Source organism: Taurulus bubalis (genome assembly GCF_910589615.1).
Source record: "Taurulus bubalis genome assembly, chromosome: 3".
Classification (NCBI taxonomy): Eukaryota; Metazoa; Chordata; class Actinopteri; order Perciformes; family Cottidae; genus Taurulus; species Taurulus bubalis.
The window spans coordinates 37168681-37187757 of NC_136591.1; the positions used below are offsets into that span (position 1 = coordinate 37168681).

The 19077-nt window shown below is 44.9% G+C and overlaps 1 protein-coding gene across 1 annotated transcript in view; it reads left to right on the forward strand.

The window, feature by feature from the left end:
* exoc6b (exocyst complex component 6B) overlaps nucleotides 1-19077 on the forward strand; it is a gene marked incomplete at its 5' end in the record, with an annotated part of 76605 nt that overhangs the window by 20927 nt on the left and 36601 nt on the right. Inside the window, 11 exon segments of the mRNA XM_079215298.1 lie at nucleotides 944-1012; nucleotides 6483-6566; nucleotides 6842-6888; nucleotides 8693-8813; nucleotides 8896-8967; nucleotides 10219-10316; nucleotides 11129-11234; nucleotides 11402-11511; nucleotides 17348-17459; nucleotides 17744-17878; nucleotides 17977-18165. Coding sequence (XP_079071424.1) covers nucleotides 944-1012; nucleotides 6483-6566; nucleotides 6842-6888; nucleotides 8693-8813; nucleotides 8896-8967; nucleotides 10219-10316; nucleotides 11129-11234; nucleotides 11402-11511; nucleotides 17348-17459; nucleotides 17744-17878; nucleotides 17977-18165 — 1143 coding nt within the window.

Below are 19077 nucleotides of genomic sequence, written 5' to 3' on the forward strand. Positions count from 1 at the left end.
TTGTCTTCTCTCTTTCCTTATCCTTTCTCTCTCTCTTCCTCTCTCCCTCTCTTTCTTCTTTTCACCCTTGTCTTCTCTCTTTCCTTATCCCTTCTCTCTCTCTCTCTCCCTCTCTCTCTCTTCCTCTCTCTTTCTTCTTTTCACCCTTGTCTTCTCTCTTTCCTTATCCTTTCTCTCTCTCTCTCTCCCTCTCTCTTTCTTGTTTTCACCCTTGTCTTCTCTCTTTCCTAAACCTTTCTCTCTCTCTCTCTCTCCCTCTCTCTTCCTCTCTCCCTCTCTTTCTTCTTTTCACCCTTGTCTTCTCTCTTTCCTTATCCTCTCTCTCTTCTTTTCACCCTTGTCTTCTCTCTTTCCTTATCCTTTCTCTCCCTCTTTCTCTCTCCCTCTCTTTCTTCTTTTCACCCTTGTCTTCTCTCTTTCCTTATCCTTTCTCTCTCTCTCTTCCTCTCTCCCTCTCTCCCTTCTTTTCACCCTTGTCTTCTCTCTTTCCTTATCCTTTCTCTCTCTCTCTTCCTCTCTCCCTCTCTCCCTTCTTTTCACCCTTGTCTTCTCTCTTTCCTTATCCTTTCTCGCTTTCTCTCCCTCTTTCTCTCTCCCTCTCTTTCTTCTTTTCACCCTTGTCTTCTCTCTTTCCTTATCCTTTCTCTCTCCCTCTCTTCCTCTCTCTCTCTCTTGTTTTCACCCTTGTCCTCTCTCTCTCTCTCTCTCTCTCTCTCTCTCTCTCTCCCATAAAAACCCATCAATCCCCATGTGATTACGGTCCTGTGTTTTGGAAGAGAAGAACAGACATTTGAGGAATGGTATGAAACAACATGGACTCTTCCTCCGTGGTCACTGCTTTGCTCTCGTTTCAATTGCAGCTTTATTTGCGCGACATGTAAATACCAAAGGAAAAAGCAACAACAAGTTGCTGTATTTAAGGAGAGTGTGTTTCTCTCCTCAGGTCCCGGGAGCTCAGGACCTGGTGGATTTCTCTCCAGTTTACTGCTGTCTGCACATCTACACTGTGCTGGTGAGTTACCGTCCCTCCTCTCTCTCTTTCATCACCTGCTCCCGTTTTATCCCACCCTCCAGTTTGCAGCCCGGCGTGATGGCGGTGAGCTCTAACCCCGATTGACTTCCTGTTGTGAACCGCTTGTAACCTCTGCCTCTAACGCTCGTCGTCACGTTGTCGTCTCATGGATTCATTCGGTCGCCTCCGCCTTGATGGACGGATTCTGACGAGAGGAACAAAGACGACTCGGCGCTGTCCGCGGTGCTGAACTGCGAACGCCTCATTTCTCTGTCCAGCCCGGCGGAGTGTGTTTTCATGTGCGCCATTTATTCAGTTTGGGAAATGCTTCCAGAAAGAATGAGCTCATTGTCCATTCTTAGCCTTCTTGTTTTTGCTTGTCTACGACACACAAACACAATAAAATAAACGGATGAAGCCGTGCAAACACAAAAGGGAAATCTGAGAAGTCTTCAGGGGCCGAAATTATACTGCAGAGCATGTAGAACACAGACACACACACACACACACACCACATTTTTATTATTAAGCTGAATAGTATCTTAATTACTTTAAAGGTAAGGGGACTAAAAATGGCAACTCCTTTTTTAGGTTAGCGAGAGGTATGTTGATGCCTTAAGAGCCTGGCTTCACTCCAACTGTGTGTGTGTGTGTGTGTGTGTGTGTGTGTGTGTGTGTGTGTCTCATCTCAGTTAAAGTGAAAGCGACATGAGTGGAGGTGTTGAGTGGGCCACGGCTGGGTTAGCTGCACATTTGGTGTGTGTGTGTGTGTGAGGGTTGACTGTTACTGTTCTGTGTGTGTGTGTGTGTGTGTGTGTGTGTGTGTGTGTGTGTGTGTGCGTCTGGCAGGGGGACAGGAAGTGCATGAACTTTGACAGGAAGGAGAAAATGAACGAGTAAGAGAGAAGAGCGATGAAGGGAGGGAGCAAACAAAAAAAGAGTGCGAGTGAGGTTAGAGAAAGGGTGAAGGGGGCGAGAGGAGGAGGAGGAGAGCGATTGGGTGAGCGAGGTTAAATGATAGAGGAGGAGGAGGAGAGGGAAGGAAAGTTTAAAGGGGTGAGAACAGATGATGTCATGGACAGTGAAAAACTCTTACCTGATCGTGGGATGTTTTCAAGCCACTCATAATACAAATAAGCAATAATAAAACAACCCATAAACATATACAACAATCCATGAGAAGCCAGACTGAAAAAAAAAAAAAAAACATGAATATTTTCAGTGCCTTTTCCAACAGCTCGGAGCATAGCGTTTAAAAGCAGCGTCACCAAATCTGGTTCCTAAACTATCAGCATTAATGAGGCCGGGTGCATTATTCATTAATGAAGGAACTTTAAAATCTATACGAATTGAATCGATTTTGAAATAAGACGTAATATGTATATCTCTATTTTTATTTGTATTTATGTGCTGGCCCAAGCTGAGATCTAAACATCTGATCCATCCCTTTATCGTTTAACGCCTTTCTGTATTTAGAATGTGAAAGATGAACGAGGGAGGAGGGAGGAGGTGTAACTCAGAGAAACGTTTACAGGAAGGAGGGAGGAGAGGAGAGAGGGAATCGGCTACCGAGCGATAAGGCAGCGAGGAGAGAGGGGAGGAAAGGAAGCAGGGAGGGTCACGAGGAGGTTAGAGAGGGCAAAAACAGGAAGACAAGGGTGAAAACACAACACAGGGAGGGAGATTAGAGCGAGGGGTGACTACAGGAGAGAGAGGGGGAGAGAGGGGGGGGAGAGAGGGGGAGAGAGGGGGAGAGAAACATGGATAAGGAAAGCGAGAGTAAAGGACGAGAGATGGAGAAGGGAAAGAAGTGTGTTTAGTCTCGGCAAGGTGTTGAAAGGTCTGACCTCTTCACCTCGGAGGTCAGCCTCCCTCGCTCACACACACACACACTCACACACACACACACACACACACGAGCTGTCTTTAAAGTGGTGAGTTTGAGTTGTGGGTCATTGGGCAGAGACGTGGATTTACTATTAGAAAAGAGAGAGTTTGCTCGTACTGTGCGAGAGGATCGACTGGAAAATCCTACACACACACACACACACACACACACACACACACACACTCAGTTGGGTTGTTGAATGAGAACGACTTGTACTCGCACAGGCACATGTAGCGGTTTCATTTATTTTTCTAGTAAACCTGGATGCGGAACCCTGTTTGCAATCAAGACCGCCACTTTCTCCACATCGTGTTTTTATTTTATTTTTAATTTTCCGTCTCCATCCTTTCTTCTCTCTCGGCCTCCGTCTCTCCTCCTTGTTTCCATGTTTTTAAAGTCCACGCTTTTTTCCAGACGTCAGAGCCCCCTGAACAATACTGCTTTGTTACTCTCTTAGGCACACACACACACACACACACACACACACACACACACACACACACACACACACACACACACACACACACACACACGTGCTGCAGAGTTGTGGACAGAGATGTGATCAGTGTAAACACGGGACTGAAGTCCAACACACTGGAGGGAGGGAGGGAGGGAGAGGGGGAGAGAGGGAGAGAGAGAGAGAGAGAGAGAGAGGGAGAGAGAGAGAGAGGGAGTGAGAGAGAGAGAGACTCTGAGTTGCAGTAGAGCTGGAACTCACTGGGCGTTACATATGTAGCACTTTACACCTTTTTATTCTGTTTTCTTTCTTTCTGCCTTTCTGTGTCTTTTTCTTCTTTCAGTCTCTTTCTTTATTTTCTGTCTTTTTTTTTCTTCTTCTTTGTCTCTTTTTTATTTTCTGTCTATTCTTTCTTTATTTTCTGTCTTTCTTTTTTATTTATTTTCTGTCTCTTTTTTATTTTCTGTCTATTCTTTCTTTATTTTCTGTCTTTCTTTTTTCTTAATTTTCTGTCTCTTTTTGCTTTATTTTCTGTCTATTTTTTCTTTATTTTCTGTCTATTCTTTCTTTATTTTCTGTCTTTCTTTTTTCTTAATTTTCTGTCTCTTTTTGCTTTATTTTCTGTCTATTTTTTCTTTATTTTCTGTCTATTCTTTCTTTATTTTCTGTCTTTCTTTTTTCTTTAATTTCTGTCTCTTTTTTCTTTATTTTCTGTCTTTATTTTTTTTCATTTTCGGTCTATTCTTTCTTTATTTTCTGTCTGTCTTTCTTTTTTCTTTTCTGTCTTTCTTTTTTCTTTATTGTATTTCTTTCTTTTTTCTTTCTTTTCTGTCTTTCTTTTTTCTGTATTGTCTGTCTTTCTTTTCTTCATTTTCTGTCTCTTTATTTTCTTAGCTTTTTCTGCCTTTGTTCTGTCTTTTTCTCTTTCTTTTTCCACCAGTTCTGTTGATGCCTGTTTTTAAACAGGCATCAGCTCCTCGCCACGCAGAGCGGCGAGGGGTTCAGGGCCGCGTGTTGCCGCTCGCCCGTTGAACTCATTGTTCGGCCGAGGGTCAGTCTGGGAATTGCAGAATGCAGTATGTGTCGCCTCTCGGCCTCAAACTGAACGTGGTTCTGAACTACAACTTGCCAAATTTATATTTCTTCCATCCACTTTATTGCTTTGTTTGTAACTTTGTGATTAGTTTTCAATGGACATTGTTCGGCCGAGGGTCAGTTTAAAGAACTTAAAGCTGCTTCTCTGGATCTTCAGTTTTATTATTCAACATTTGTACCCGCATAACGTCTTTGAATAGCCATTGTTTTAGGTTTAATGCGTAGCTTTCACACAGAAACATCAATACAGTTAAAGTTTAATTTCCCGATGAGCACAGACGAGGAACGCTTTAACGCATCTTTAATGATAGGTTTAAATAAAAGGTTTATTTACTGAACATAGCCTGTGAGAACTATGTCCCATAATGTCCTCCGTGGCCCTGAAGTGTCAAACCAAATAACATATTGTTGCATTATGGGAAATGTAGTATTCCATGTTTTTAGGAGATTGGTGTAAAAAATGATGTCCTCTTGGCTTCTGCTGCTTCAGTTTTGACCATTCTTCTTTAAATGTGCAGCAGTAGACGTAATACCCTTTTTAAATGAAAGTAGAGTGGGAGTAGTTCACGCTTACATCCTTCTGAATGTTGTTCAAACCCATTTGTGTGATCACCAGGAGGGAAACTCTCCAAATTTAACACAAACGTATTCGATTTTGGAGGTCAAAGGCCATTGTGACCTCACAAAACAGTTTTTTTGGGGCCTTAACTCATAAATATATGCTGTACTTATGACAAATCATCACACGAATGTCACAATAGGATAAAATGTCCAAAAGGTCAACATCACGTTTGACCTCTAACTAACCTTGGTTCATTGGCGCTGAGGCAGTGTTTTGGGGGAGTTGGTTAAACACAACGATGTGCTTGTTAAATTAAGTTTCTTTTTTTATTTGCGTATCTTGCGACCTCCTATCTCGGTGACGCCACACGTCATGTGACTTCCAGAGCCCGGCGGTCAGCAGAGGGAGCGCGTTATCTGCCTCTTATCTCTGAGCTCACCGAGGACTCTGGGTCCTGGTCCGGGTCCTGGTCTATGTCCTGGTCCGGGTCCGGGTCCCAGATGGGCCACGTTCCTCCCACGCAGCAGAGGGCGAGATAAGAGAGAGAGAGCTTCTGTGTAATGGAAGGAGGAGATACGAGGCGGACGAGTTCAGGAAGCTGATTCTGTTGCTTTTAGGTTTGTTGCTTTTGAGGTTTTGGCCGCTCATCAAAGACACTTTGACACACACACACACACACACACACACACACACACACACACACGGGTACATTCTTCAAGGTCATACAAGGTCATGAACAACATCAGAGGATTTATTGAGTCTTTATGTAGAAACAAGATGATTTCATATATGTGTTAAAACACTAAAACCATAACCTGAATGATGGAATGTGGGGATCTTCTAAACTATTTATTTATTTCCTTTTTCATTTCAAATTTCAGAATATTCATTGGTTATATTCAGTCAGGGAAAAAAGGTGTTTTCCTTTTATTTAAAGTCCAAAAATGGGAAATAGGACATAATATTCAATTATTAACAATATTCTGATACACACATATTTTCATGTTCAAGGTTATTAACTGGTTCTACTCTTTAAAATACAATTTTAAAATGTACAAAAAAGTGAAATCCTAACTTTTTTAATCACATTCTATGATTTATTATTTCTTCAAGTAGTTGAAACGGAGGAAAGATGGCAAAAAACTATTTCAGAATACTGCAGTTTTGTGTTTTTTTATTTTTTATATCTGTTAAAGTATTGAGTATAAATGAGTGTGTAAAGTATAAATGATTAACAGTCAGTTTGTCAATCAACATTGCAAAATAAATACATGAATAACCAAAAATGGGACAGAAACCTCACGAATCCTCTGAATTGATAATTTCCAGATGTTTTTCTTTAACTGCTCCTGGTTATTGTTTAATAAATGTCTACTTCTGCTGTGCTGGTGAGCCGTTTGCTTCCTCAGACCCTCAGACCTCGTTCCCGCCCTTCACCCTCCGTCCTCACCTGTAATTTGTGTTTTAGGGTTTGCGTGATGTGTTTGAGAACTACTACAGAAAGCAGAGGAGGAAACAGGCTCGCCTCGTGCTGCAGCCGCACTCTAACATGGTACGACCTGCACCGCCACTGTGTGTGTGTGTGTGTGCACCGCTATGCCCACACACTCCTAACTACACCTGCCCTCCCCTCCCTACACACACACTCCTTAATCTATAACTTCTGTTAACTACTGTCATCGTAAACGGAAGGTTTTATGCTCTTAATTGATAAAACCTTTTTTTTTTTGGTGTTTTCTGATGTAAATTTAATACCTTTTGTTCATGCTAACATATGAATGGTTCTCCTCCCTCTGTGTGTTATTTTGTGTTCTTGTACATTTCTAGCATGAGACTCTGGAGGGATACCGGCGGTACTTCAATCAGATCGTGGGGTAAGTCGCTCCATCTTTAAGTGACCTCTTCCTCAGTAGAGTCTCCATGTTTTTATCATTTTAATACAGACAAGAGGAAATAGAACCATATGTTTCCTTCATTGAGGATTATTTTAACGGAGACAAAGTCAGACATCAAATGTATAATTCCCTTTTTTTTAAAGATTCGACCCCAAAAGAAGAAGAAACTAATTATTAAAACAATGTTTTAGTCCGTTGCTCCGAGTGATTTTTCTCTCTTCCTGTCCGGTTGCAGCGTTTTGTTCTGCACGTACAAAACTAAACAACATCCTCTAGTAAAGAGGACTTTCTGTCCTCAATAATATATAATAATATATAATAATAATATACGATAACGGCCCATAACGTCAGTTGTTGCGTGTCCCGAGGATCTCATTATCTCTGCGAAGAAACGTCCATAAAGAGCAAAAAGAGGCTCCAAACATACAACTCCAGAACCTGCCTGAGAATCATCACGCTTTACGTTTTCTTCAGGATCAAAGTCATGCAGTGGCAAACAATAGCTGCTCATGGATAATTCGTCATGCTTTTAATAGCTCTGATTGAAAAGAAGAACATGTCAACAAATATGGGCTCAAATAAACTCGGCTCAAGGCTGTACTTCCTGTTTGCATCCCAAAAGCCTCCAAATATAGGAGCTGTAGTTCCACATGATTTATGGACCTCGGTCCCTTCTGTCCAGCCGTCCATTTATCATCCTTCCTTCCATCCATCCATCCTTCCTTCCATCCTTCCTTCCTTCCGTTACTCGTCCACCTTTCCCCGACTCCTTCTCTCCAGACGTTCATCCACCCGATCCTCAAGTCTCTCCATCCTCGCGTCCACATGTCACATGTCACCCACCTTGTCTCTCCGTCTGTCCACGGACGGAGAGACAAGGAGAGAGAGAGAGAGAGAGAGAGAGAGAGAGAGAGAGAGAGAGAGAGAGAGAGAGAGAGAGAGAGAGAGAGACTTTGAGTGGAAGCAAACATTCGGTGCAGCGACACCTCACTTCATTTTGTTTGACTGACTTCTGACCATTTGACATGTTTTCATCTCTCCTTCCTCTCTGGCCACACTCACTTAGCCCGTCCCTCCTTGTACTGTTCCTCTCATCTATCACTCCATCCAATTCTCTCCATCTTGCGCACACACACACACGGTTGATAGAGTGTGTGTGATGGTGGTTGGCTTATTGCTGTTATTCCTTCTGTCTGTCTGACTGGAGCAGACGCTTCTATAAACACCGCCTGGGCTGGACACACACACACACACGCACACACGCACACACGCACACACACACACACACACACACACACACACTGGTCTGTTTTTCCCATTTGAAGTTTTGGAAAATGCCATCTCCATGTCTCTGTTTCTCTCCCATTGTTCTGAGACTTTCAGTAATTCAAACCTTCCTTTCTTCTCAGTAACAACTTAAATGTTCTCTTTTTTTATTATTTATTTACATAAAAATGAAATAATAATAAAACTTGTCATACAACATGTTATTGAATTGAACAAAAAAACATTTGTTCGCTTTTTTATGAAAAAAAACAACCTATTTTTGACCGTTTTGGCTGGCGTTCATATCAGTAATAACATGGTTATTACAGGAATATGGCACTGTTCTCACAGAGCAGATGGGAATAAAAGGTAGTAGTAAATAATAAACACATTGATGCTCATCGGTCACGACAAAGAGAAGACAAACCACGGGAAAAGAGAAATAATTCTGGATGTTTCTTTCTAGAATATCTGCCTGCAACTTGTAGTTTTGACGTTTCTTTGTGTCTCCGCCCAGCTTCTTCGTGGTGGAGGACCACGTCCTGCACACCACCCAGGGGTTGGTCAACCGGGCGTTCGTAGAGGAGCTTTGGGAGTTGGCGATGTCCAAGCTCATCGCCGCCCTGAGGACGCACTCCGTAAGGACCGCGGCGAGCCGGACACCTTCTCGGTAATCACGGAGACCTTTTGTGGGCGTAACCAGCTGCTCTGTCTCCTCAGTCGTACTGCGACAACCCCGACCTGGTGCTGGACCTGAAGAACCTCATCGTGCTGTTCGCCGATACGCTGCAGGTTTGTTAATGACGACGTCTTTTTGTTCCACTCTGGTGTTCCTGTACCTTTTAGTTCTTGCGTTCAGGCGTCTTTACGCAAGCCAGAAAAGCTGTCTGGACCCCAGGGGCCCATGAGACCTGGTCAAAGCAGGTTTTTGGTCACTTTTTTTCTTGGAGTGAGCACCATTTGATGTTTGTTGTTCTTTCTGTGTGTTGTACACCGCACCTAAATATCATACAACTGACAAATTGACAGAGCAGGTTTTGGTGTAAAAAAAAAAAACATGAAAAAAAGACTTTCTTTCTTAATTCGACCGTTTCTTTTTCTTTTTTTGGGAAGTAGGAGTTTACCATCTGATGTCAGCTTTGTCCACGTGTTCTCCACGTGATGAACTACCCGGGATGGATTAGGTGTGATGGATGAGAGGATGGAGGGAGGGAGGGGAGATAGAGGGGATGTGGGTTACAGTGGACGAGAGAAGCGGTCTTTAGATGAGTGAGCGAGAACGAGGAGGGGAAGCGGTGACGCTCCAAAGTCATTCACCTGAAGTGATGAGGTGCCGCTGAATGGCTGAATCCACCGTGTGTGTGTGTGTGTGTGTGTGTGTGTGTGTGTGTGCCCACTGTTTTATTTCAAGACCTTTATGTTGTTTCGGCCTACTTCCTGTAGTTCTCCCTGTAGAGAAATTACATTTTTTATATCATTTTAAGTGCAAAAGTCCTTGATCAGTTCTTCAATATAATGTTATTTCATCCCCTTAATATGCAGAATTAAAGCCTTTTACACATCAGTGTTTTATTTGTACGTCATATATTTTCATTTTGAGCTTTCTTTCTTTTTTGTCACTTGTATTTTTGGGTTGCTTTTGCAGAGAAAAGTCTTGATGAATTGAAGTAAATTGTGGTGAAGTCGAACAACAGTAAAACTATATCAACAGCCCACTCTACACATTTACTTAAATTCCTTGAAACCTTTCTCAATTTTTTTTATGAGAGAAAAACTACGTTTTCTTGAAGAATTCAAGGCAACACGAGTTGAGTTATTGATGTACTCTTTTTTACTGCTCTTTTTTGGAGGCGAATTATTCCTTTTAAGTCTGGCATTTTAGGTAAAAGTCAAAACTAACTTATTGTTATAACACAAGCCGTTGCAGAGTTCATGACTGGTTGAAGGCGGTTTAAACGTCCTACTTGTTTATTGTCGTTATAATTATGTATTTTTTGCATGTTTGCACGCTGACCGGCTGCTCTGGTCTTCCCCTTCCTGCAGGGGTTCGGTTTCCCGGTGTCGCAGCTGTTCGACATGCTGCTGGAGATGAGGGAGCAGTACGGGGAGATCCTGCTCAAGAGATGGAACGTCACCTTCAGGTACCGGCTGCTCGATCCCCGGCCTCTGCAGCGGCTCGGGGGGCCAAACGTGTCTCCGTGTTTAGGAGATCGGTTTTGTTTTTCAGTAGCTGCATGACCTTCCCCTTTCCAGTCAGAAGGTCATGAGGGTGCACCTACTTTGTGGGACTACACACACACACACACACACACGCACACGGACCACTGGTGGTTTGTGGGAAACGTCCTCTACTGGTTTTGAAGTTTTACGACCATCCAGAGGGAGGAAGTGTTTTAAAACAAATGTCCGGAACATTCTCTACCCTTCAGAATGGGTAGTACCCTTACAAGTGTGTGTGTGTGTGTGTGTGTGTGTGTGTGTGTGTGTGTGTGTGTGTGTGTGTGTGTTTGGGCCTACAAGCCATTGTTTCGCCATCGCTTTTGTCCATTGACACCAGTGGGACTTGAAGTGAGAACGGACAAACAAACACACCCACACACACTCTCTCTCTTTCACACACACACACACATGTGCGCGCACACACACACACACGTTTATACACACACTGGGGAAGCCACAGGAATGTTGTGTTGTATTGTTGGAGAGGGAGCGCTCTCCGGTTCACGGCCTCTCCATGGAACGTTGGAACGTCCGAACTCTGGAGCGCCAACGAGGAGGAGGAGGTGGAGGAGGGGAGGGGGGTAAGAAAAACCTCGAGCATCACAATGACCCCCAACGGAGTGCGAGTGTGTGTTTGTGTGGGTGTGTGTGTGTGTGTGGATGGCATCGCTGTCATCCCAGTCTGAATTATTATTATTATTATTATTTTAGTTGTTTTCCTTCTGCTCTCCAGGCAGGTGTTGGACCAGGACAACTTCAGTCCCATCCCGGTCTCCACGGAGCAGGAGTACAAACACTACACCTCCATGTTCCCCATGCAGGACCCCGACCTGGACAAGGTACAGCGCGACGCTTCAGAACGAACAAATGAACGCACAAAATGCAGCTTTCATTAAATGAAGTCTGGACTCGTCCGAGGTCGCTTGTGTGCAAAAATGTAAAGCAAAAAAAAAATTGCGATGAAATCTCACTTAATCCCTTATTTTATTTATTTTTTTTCCTTCAGCTTCCCTTCCCCAAGAAGCTTCCCTTCTCCGAGTTTGTGCCAAAAGTCTACTGCCAGCTCAAAGAGTTCATCTACGCTTGCCTGAAATACTCTGAAGACCTTCATCTCAGGTACGCTCGCCCACGAAGGCCCTCGCCATCACAAAGCGCCATGACGCCATGACGCCATCGCTCCATAATGCCATCGCTCCATAACGCCATCGCGCCATAACGCCATCGCTCCATAACGCCATCGCGCCATAACACCATCGCTCCATAACGCCATCGCGCCATAACGCCATCGCTCCATAACGCCATCGCTCCATAACGACATCGCTACATAACGACATCGCTCCATACCGCCATTGCACCATACCGCAATAACGCCATCGCTCCATTGCGCCATAAACCCATTGCACCATAATGTCTTTGCGCCATAACGCCATTGCACCATCGCTCCATAGCGCCATTGCGCCATCGCTCCATTGCGCCATACCGCCATTGCGCCATACCGCCATTGCGCCATAACGCCATTGCACCATACTGCCATTGCACCATCGCTCTATAACGCCATTGCGCCATTGTACCATCGCTACATAGCGCCATTGCACCATACGCCATACCGCCATTGCGCCATACCACCATTGCGCCATACCATCATTGCGCCATTGCACCATACCGCCATTGAGCCATCACGCCATACCTTCATTGCGCCATACTGCCATTGCGCCATAATGCCATTGCGCCATACCGCCATTGCGCCATAATGCCATAATGCCATAGCACCATCGCTCCATAACACCATCGCTCCATAACGCCATTGCGCCATACCGCCATACCGCCATACCGCCATACCGCCATTGCGCCATACCGCCATTGCGCCATACCGCCATTGCGCCATAATGCCATAGCGCCATCACGCCATCATCTTTTTTTTGCTCCTCCTACAATTCAAAACTATATTTTGAACCAGTGCAAGTCGTTGGAACTCAAACCAGTCCGGGAATGGAACTCTTGGTTGCTGCAGTGGGCAAGTGTTTTTCCCCTGAGCGCCATTTAAAAAAAAAAAAAAAAAAAGATTTCTCTCCCTCTCTCTTCCACCCCCCCCCGAATGCGGCAGACTTTCCTCCGTCGATTCTTTCCGCTCTGACCAGAGATCTTTGTCTCATTACGTTTGGGCCTCGCGACCACAACTCGGCAATCAAGGCCAGCTTCTGTTCCGTGTTCTGTCGAGGTCAGACAGGAACCCTCTGACTGTGTGTGTGTGTGTGTGTGTGTGTGTGTGTGTGTGTGTGTGTGTGTGTGTGTGTGTTGGATACGGTTGCTGTAAGAATTAACTAAAACAATGCAGCCACTTTTCTTCGGAGGAGACGAGCAATCAGGAAACGACTTCCGCTGTCCAGAAGGATTCCACAGGGCTGAGACACACACACACACACACACACACACACACATCAGATCATCATGCATGGAGACACAAGCTTGTATACGTTCACATAAACACACGCATGATACTCGACCTGCACATGTCAAGCTTTCATGCACGTTCCACAACAAACCGCTCCGTGATCCTTCAGTTTGATTCGTGTTGTTAGCGTCAAGCTCTGATTCGTTTTTTTAATTTTTTTAAACTTTTATTCATGCTCACGTCCCCGGGGCTCGTGTGGCTTTTTCTTTTCTTTCTTTCTCTGAGCGTATTTGTATCCAGTGACCGCATGTTCGATAGCGCAAAGACTCACGTGTGTGTGTGTGTGTGTGTGTGTGTGTGTGTGTGTGTGTGTTTGTTTGTGTGCGCTTCAGTGTCGAGCCATCTGTTTGTGTGAGTGTGCTGGTTCCCCCGGTGGGGGCTGGGAACCAGAGAGGTACCGGTGATCCGTGACCGGAGGAGGAAGAGGAGTGATTGGGGAAAAAGTTGTCTGATCAAAGGGAAGGAATTGGTATAATAGGAAGAGAAGGGATGAAAAGAAACGTATGCAAACTGTGTGTCTTCGTCTCTTTGCACACCGAGTCCTCGGTTGTCGTCCGACAATGAACTCACAAAATGAATTGCTAAAAACATTTAACTTCACTTAATCAAAGTCAAACTTTGCAGCAATACTGTTAACACATGGTGCTATTTTATGGTAGAAAGAAAAAGCGATGATATGCATCATTAAAAAGAGGAAATACACATTTTTTTATGATGTTTTTTTGTCTTTCCTGTGTTGTATCATCAACCAAATTAACCAGTAACACATGTACTGCTATATGAACCTCTGGACTAGTCTTACAAGTGTTTTCTGTATATTATACCTTTTTGAAATTATAAAAAAAAACTTGTAGTTGAGGAGATATTCTGTATTTATGTATGCAAAACCATTCGGAATTTGAGAAAAATGGCTGCGGCTCAACTGGGGTTAAAGATGTTAAAAATACACATGACTTCCGAAACTTTTGGCCATTTTCTGCATCCGTCGTCATTCACAACGCCTTCCAGCACAAAGAGGAACCAAGTGAGGAAAACACGGATCTGGAATTGAATCGCGAGCTCAGGTGCTTTTTGAGTTATTCCCACTAAGACCCTTCAGCTCTCAGTGAAATCATCTTTTTCCCCAGACGGCTTCTTCCCTCGCTGACCAGACAGCACTAATCGCTCTCCTCAATCAGAGTAATGACTCCACTATTTGAGCCGGGCTTGATTTCTGGCGGCGCTGCACACACACCCTGCTATCCGGTTACCGGCACGCCTTCCTGCCCGCTTCAAACGGACGGAAGCAGACGGGATGATGGAGCAGGACTGCGGCCATTGATCCCTCTGAACTCTGACCTCAACCCCTGATTTTTGAGTGGAAAGGGAGTGTGTGTTTCTGTGTGTGTGTATGTGTGTTTCAAGTGTGTATATATGCTCACACTGTGTCCGTCATTGTTGTTTCAGCCATGTTCGGAGAAAAAATGGCGGCAAACATGCACAAAGAGCGTTATGAGGCCTTTTTTTTTTTTACCGTGTTGTGTAATGACTCCCACTTTGACCTCGTCCAGTACTTTGGTTTCCGAAACCCGAACCGCCTCAGTACTTTCTGTCGAATGCTCAATATTCAACGTCAACATGATGACTCATGATCTCATTGCGCACTTTTCGCTTGAACAAGATGGCCGCCTCATTTCGCCCCTTCAGTAATGAGGTGAACGCCGATCTGTGCACAAACAAGGAGTGTCCCTCAGTGATTTGCTGCATAACAATAAACACGTTGCAAAAGAATAGAGACATAATATAAAGAATAGAAACATGTACAATAGGAATAAATACAGTGGAAGAGCTGTGTATTCATGCAGAAATGTGCAAAATATTAACCGGTGGACGTGCAAAAGCTCACAGTATAAAGTACAAAGAATATAATGACAGATAAATGTGCCATAATACTGTGTTGTACACAGTATGTAGTAAGTAGATGATCAGAAAGTACTTAGTATACTCAGCATGAGCAGCAGAATGAACATAATAAGCAGTGCCGGTAAAAGTACAACATGTATTGTAATACTAAATATATTCAGAATAAACAGCTGGAGGTGTGACTCACAAGGAAAAAGTCTCAGGTTTATTTTTTTGGGCCCAAAGCGAAGACATCGCTTTAGATTTGACGGAGACTTGTTGAGCTCAGTGCCGTTTTCGGGGGAGGGAAACGAGGTGATGCTGAGCGCGAGCCCTCCAGGTTTGAGGAACTGGACGTTCTCCGGGGTTTGGAAAGGGAAAAACGGAGGCGACGCTTCTCGGCTACGAGTTTTCCACCCGAGCGAAGACAATCGGGCGTTTTTTTTTCTTTTCGGCCTCCTCTTGTGATCATACGCTGCCGTCACGTCTCCTTTCCCACCGCGTTGACGGGGCCGCAGCTGCTTATTATTATGATTTTAGTCATGCACTATTCTACCGGTTATTCCATAGAGTAATCGCACAAGAAATACTTTAAACATATAAAGGAATGTTAGAAAATGTGCAACAAAATGAACTGCGTAGCTTTCCATTGGGCTTTTATTATGAAGGCACCGTTATTAGTGTAACATGTTTTCTGTGTAGCTTCTAAGCCGATTCGTTGCTGCTTTTCTGCCCCGAAGCGAAGCGGCGAAGCGAGTCCACGGCTTTGTGCGACGCCTCTGGAGTCGCTTCCCTCCCTCGCATTGTTTCACTCACATCGGTTTATGTCGAGCAGCTGAGAAGCCGAACCGCAGCGGCGACTTGGCGGCGTCTCCGTTTCAGTGGCAAATGGCGCAGAACGTCATGCAGCTTTTTTTTTAAATGATGAGTGGAACATGGCCATTGTGCACAGACACACACACACACTTGGACGGGGCCAAGGCATACACACAAAACACACACACACACACACACACACGCTCACAAACTCACTCAAGCTGTCCATCTCCCCAAAGACCAGCATGGAGAAAGCAGAGCGAGCCGTGTTCCATGTGTCCCTGCGCGTGTGTGTGTGTGTGTGTGTGTGTGTGTGTTCCTGAAACGCCGTCCAGAGTGCGTCGTTTCGGAGGTTCGGTGCGTTCATACCTGCGGCGTCCTGACTCTCACCGGTCACGCCCCGCCGTAAACACGCAAGACGCCCTCTGACGGCATCAACCGCCGCGCGTATTCATTGCAACTGACGGCAGCATAAATATCATGAAATTCTATCCAAAATCTGCGGCGTGTCTATATTTGTGTGTGTGTGTGTGTGTGTGTGTGTGCGCTTGCAGAGTTCACTAGCATACATTGACTTTTTGCCACTCTCCACGCACCATTTTTTGTCGACTCTGCACTTCTGCAGAGGAATTTTTTCCCTCTCCTCCTCCTCCTCCTCTTTGCTCTAAATCGTCGGAACGTTTTTAGGATTCCTCTGCTTTTTTGGAAACAAAGTGAGCTTGGAATTCCAGCGCCCGCTCTCCCTCCAGCGACACTGTGTGTGTGAGTGTGTGTGTATTTAGGTTGAATTCCAGGCTCAGATAATTTACTGATTTGGTTGGAATGTGTTTGTTGCACCACAGCCCTCTGGAATCGAACACATGCGCTAAACTGCACACAGATTCCTCTTTTTTGTTTTTTTTTTGTTTCCTGCTTATTTTCTCCGCGTGTGTTGTGTGTGTCCTCTGCTGACCTTTCTCTATATATGTGTTGTCCTTTTTTCAAACTGGGTTTTGTGCGCCGGTCCCCCTTCTCCGTACCTTTTCCCCCCTCGTGTCGGAGTCGGGCTGCAGGCCTCCGGTCAGACGCTTCCAGGAAACCAGTGATTAGGCCGGAGGGCGACGCTCGCTGCCATGAAAAACCTTCTGGGTTTCTTCACCAAACATCACCCGCAATTTTAAACGTAGCCAGGGAGAAAAAAAAAAAAAAAAAGCCTGTATGTCGGAGGTTTTTGTTATGTAAGTGGGTCTGATTAACGCCGTCAAACATTTGCTTTAACAGGAAATTTGAGCTCGTTTCAGCTTTAACAGCCTGCTGGCGGTCTTCGGGCCCTGTTGGCTGCGCAGAGGTGGTAATTTTATGACTATTTAAAGTCTGTGAGGACAGGGGGTGGGGGGATGGTAAATATATGTTTGAAAGAAGGAATGGATGGCTGATATCAGGACATGAGGCGAGTAGGAAAAACATATTTCTGGATCAGTTTTCCGAGCGGCCTTTTGGATATTTTATGGATTCTGGGACTATTTTCTAAGTCTTAAATTGCCATTTTAGGTTAATTATCTTCGAGCTGCAGCGGAGGTTTAAGGCGGCGTTTGACTTCTAATGAGGCTGACAGCTCGTAACGCGGTAATGTGCTCATTTGAATTGGCTGACATTTAGACTCTTTCCAAACGGAGAGGTTTTTTCGCAGACGAAGAAATTCGCTTAAAGTGTTTGTACTGGCGTTCAGACGCAGCGGCCCGCCGCGAGGAAATCACTTCTGCACAGTCACTCATTGTCTGCCCGTGTCTTTGTTTGTGTGTGTGTGTGTGTGTGTGTCCTCAGCTCCACGGAGGTCGACGATATGATCCGCAAGTCCACCAATCTGTTGCTGACCAGAACCCTCAGCCACTGTCTGCAGTACGCCATTAAGAAGAAGAATGTGGGGCTGGCAGAGGTATGTGTGTGTGTGTGTGTGTGTGTGTGTGTGTGTGTGTGTGTCCGTCCAATGTGTAAAGAAGAAAACTCGGCTTGTAATAATCTCTCTCTCTAAGGGAAACAAGCTTATGTTGTTGCACAACTTGCTCAGAATGGTCATGCTCAACCTTTTCAGCACATTTAGTCTCATGAAAACATTTATCTCTCTTTTTTTTTTTACTCGTTTTTGTCGTCGTCGTAACGATGATAGCAAGTGGGGCTTTTTATTTTCCACTTTTTTATTGTCCTCTTCTTTGCGTCCAGTTGGTGCAGGTGATCATCAACACCACCCACCTGGAGCAGAGCTGCCACTTCCTGGAGGAGTTCATCTCGAACATCACCAATGTCCCGCCGGACTCGGCAAACGCCACCAAACTGTACGGGACCTCCACCTTCAAGGTACCCTGGGACACTCTTTCCTGCTTTATTCTGTCCTTTTCTAACATTCTGCATTATGAATGCCTCTCACGCTCACTCTGATCTCGGCCTCCTCGCAGGACGCTCGCCACGCGGCCGAGGCGGAGATCTACACCAACCTGAACGCCAAGATCGACCAGTTCCTGCAGCTGGCCGATTACGATTGGATGGCCGCGGTGCCGGGGGGCGGGACTCCGGAGGCCAGCGACTACCTGATCGACCTCATCGCTTTCCTGAACAGCACATTCAGCGTCTTCACCAACCTGCCTGTTAGTACACACACACACACACACACACATACAGGCAAAGAGAGGCCAAGCACATTAAAATGGTACCAAAAATATTTATACGTCTCTTATCGTAACAGTGTTGCAAACCTAAACGCACAACTGGAATGTGTGTGTTTTCATGTCCATTGTACATACTTTAAGTGTGTGTGTGTGTGTGTGTGTGTGTGTGTGTTATTTAAGCTCCCTCACCAGTCTCGCTGCATGTTAGCGCGAGACATCACAGGGCAGGACAATCTGCTTTAGTCGGTTATGGTATGGGCTTGTTACGGGTTAGATCGGTGACATGGGGCCCGTTAAGCTCATTAAAGGTGAGCCGGTCGGGTCGGCAGCACCGGATCACACAGCGGCTCAGGCCATTGACTCCACAGCCCGACTGCACACTCATTACTCATTCGGATGAAGCGTGTAATGTCAATTCATTTCCATGTGATCAACTGTCATTTATTTCGTGAATCGTCTACCTGCTATAGGAGCCTTTATAAATGATAAAAGTAGTTCCTAAGAACTGTCAGGGTGCTTTTGGTTTAGTCCGGTTCTTTTGGGCTGAAACCGAACCGATGCCGTCTGTTTATTAAGGCCATGAAACCTATTTACTCTGTCAACAGCGTGTGCGGGTGTTTTCCCAGATTAAAGGACGAAAGCTGTTCTCACTGCCGCCTCATGCTCAGGGGCTTTGTAAAGTCTCAACTTGTTATACCAGAACATGTGGTGGAAAAATACGAGTTATGCTTATAACCACTTTATTTATTCTTGAGCTTTTGTGAGAACAAAGAATCGTTAAAGTTCTGCATAAACTTCTGTCGGTTCCCGTCTGTGTGACCTCATGTTCTCCTCTAGGTTGTTGGTAGAGACTCAGTGGGAACCGGAACCGGACCAGAAATAAAAAGCATC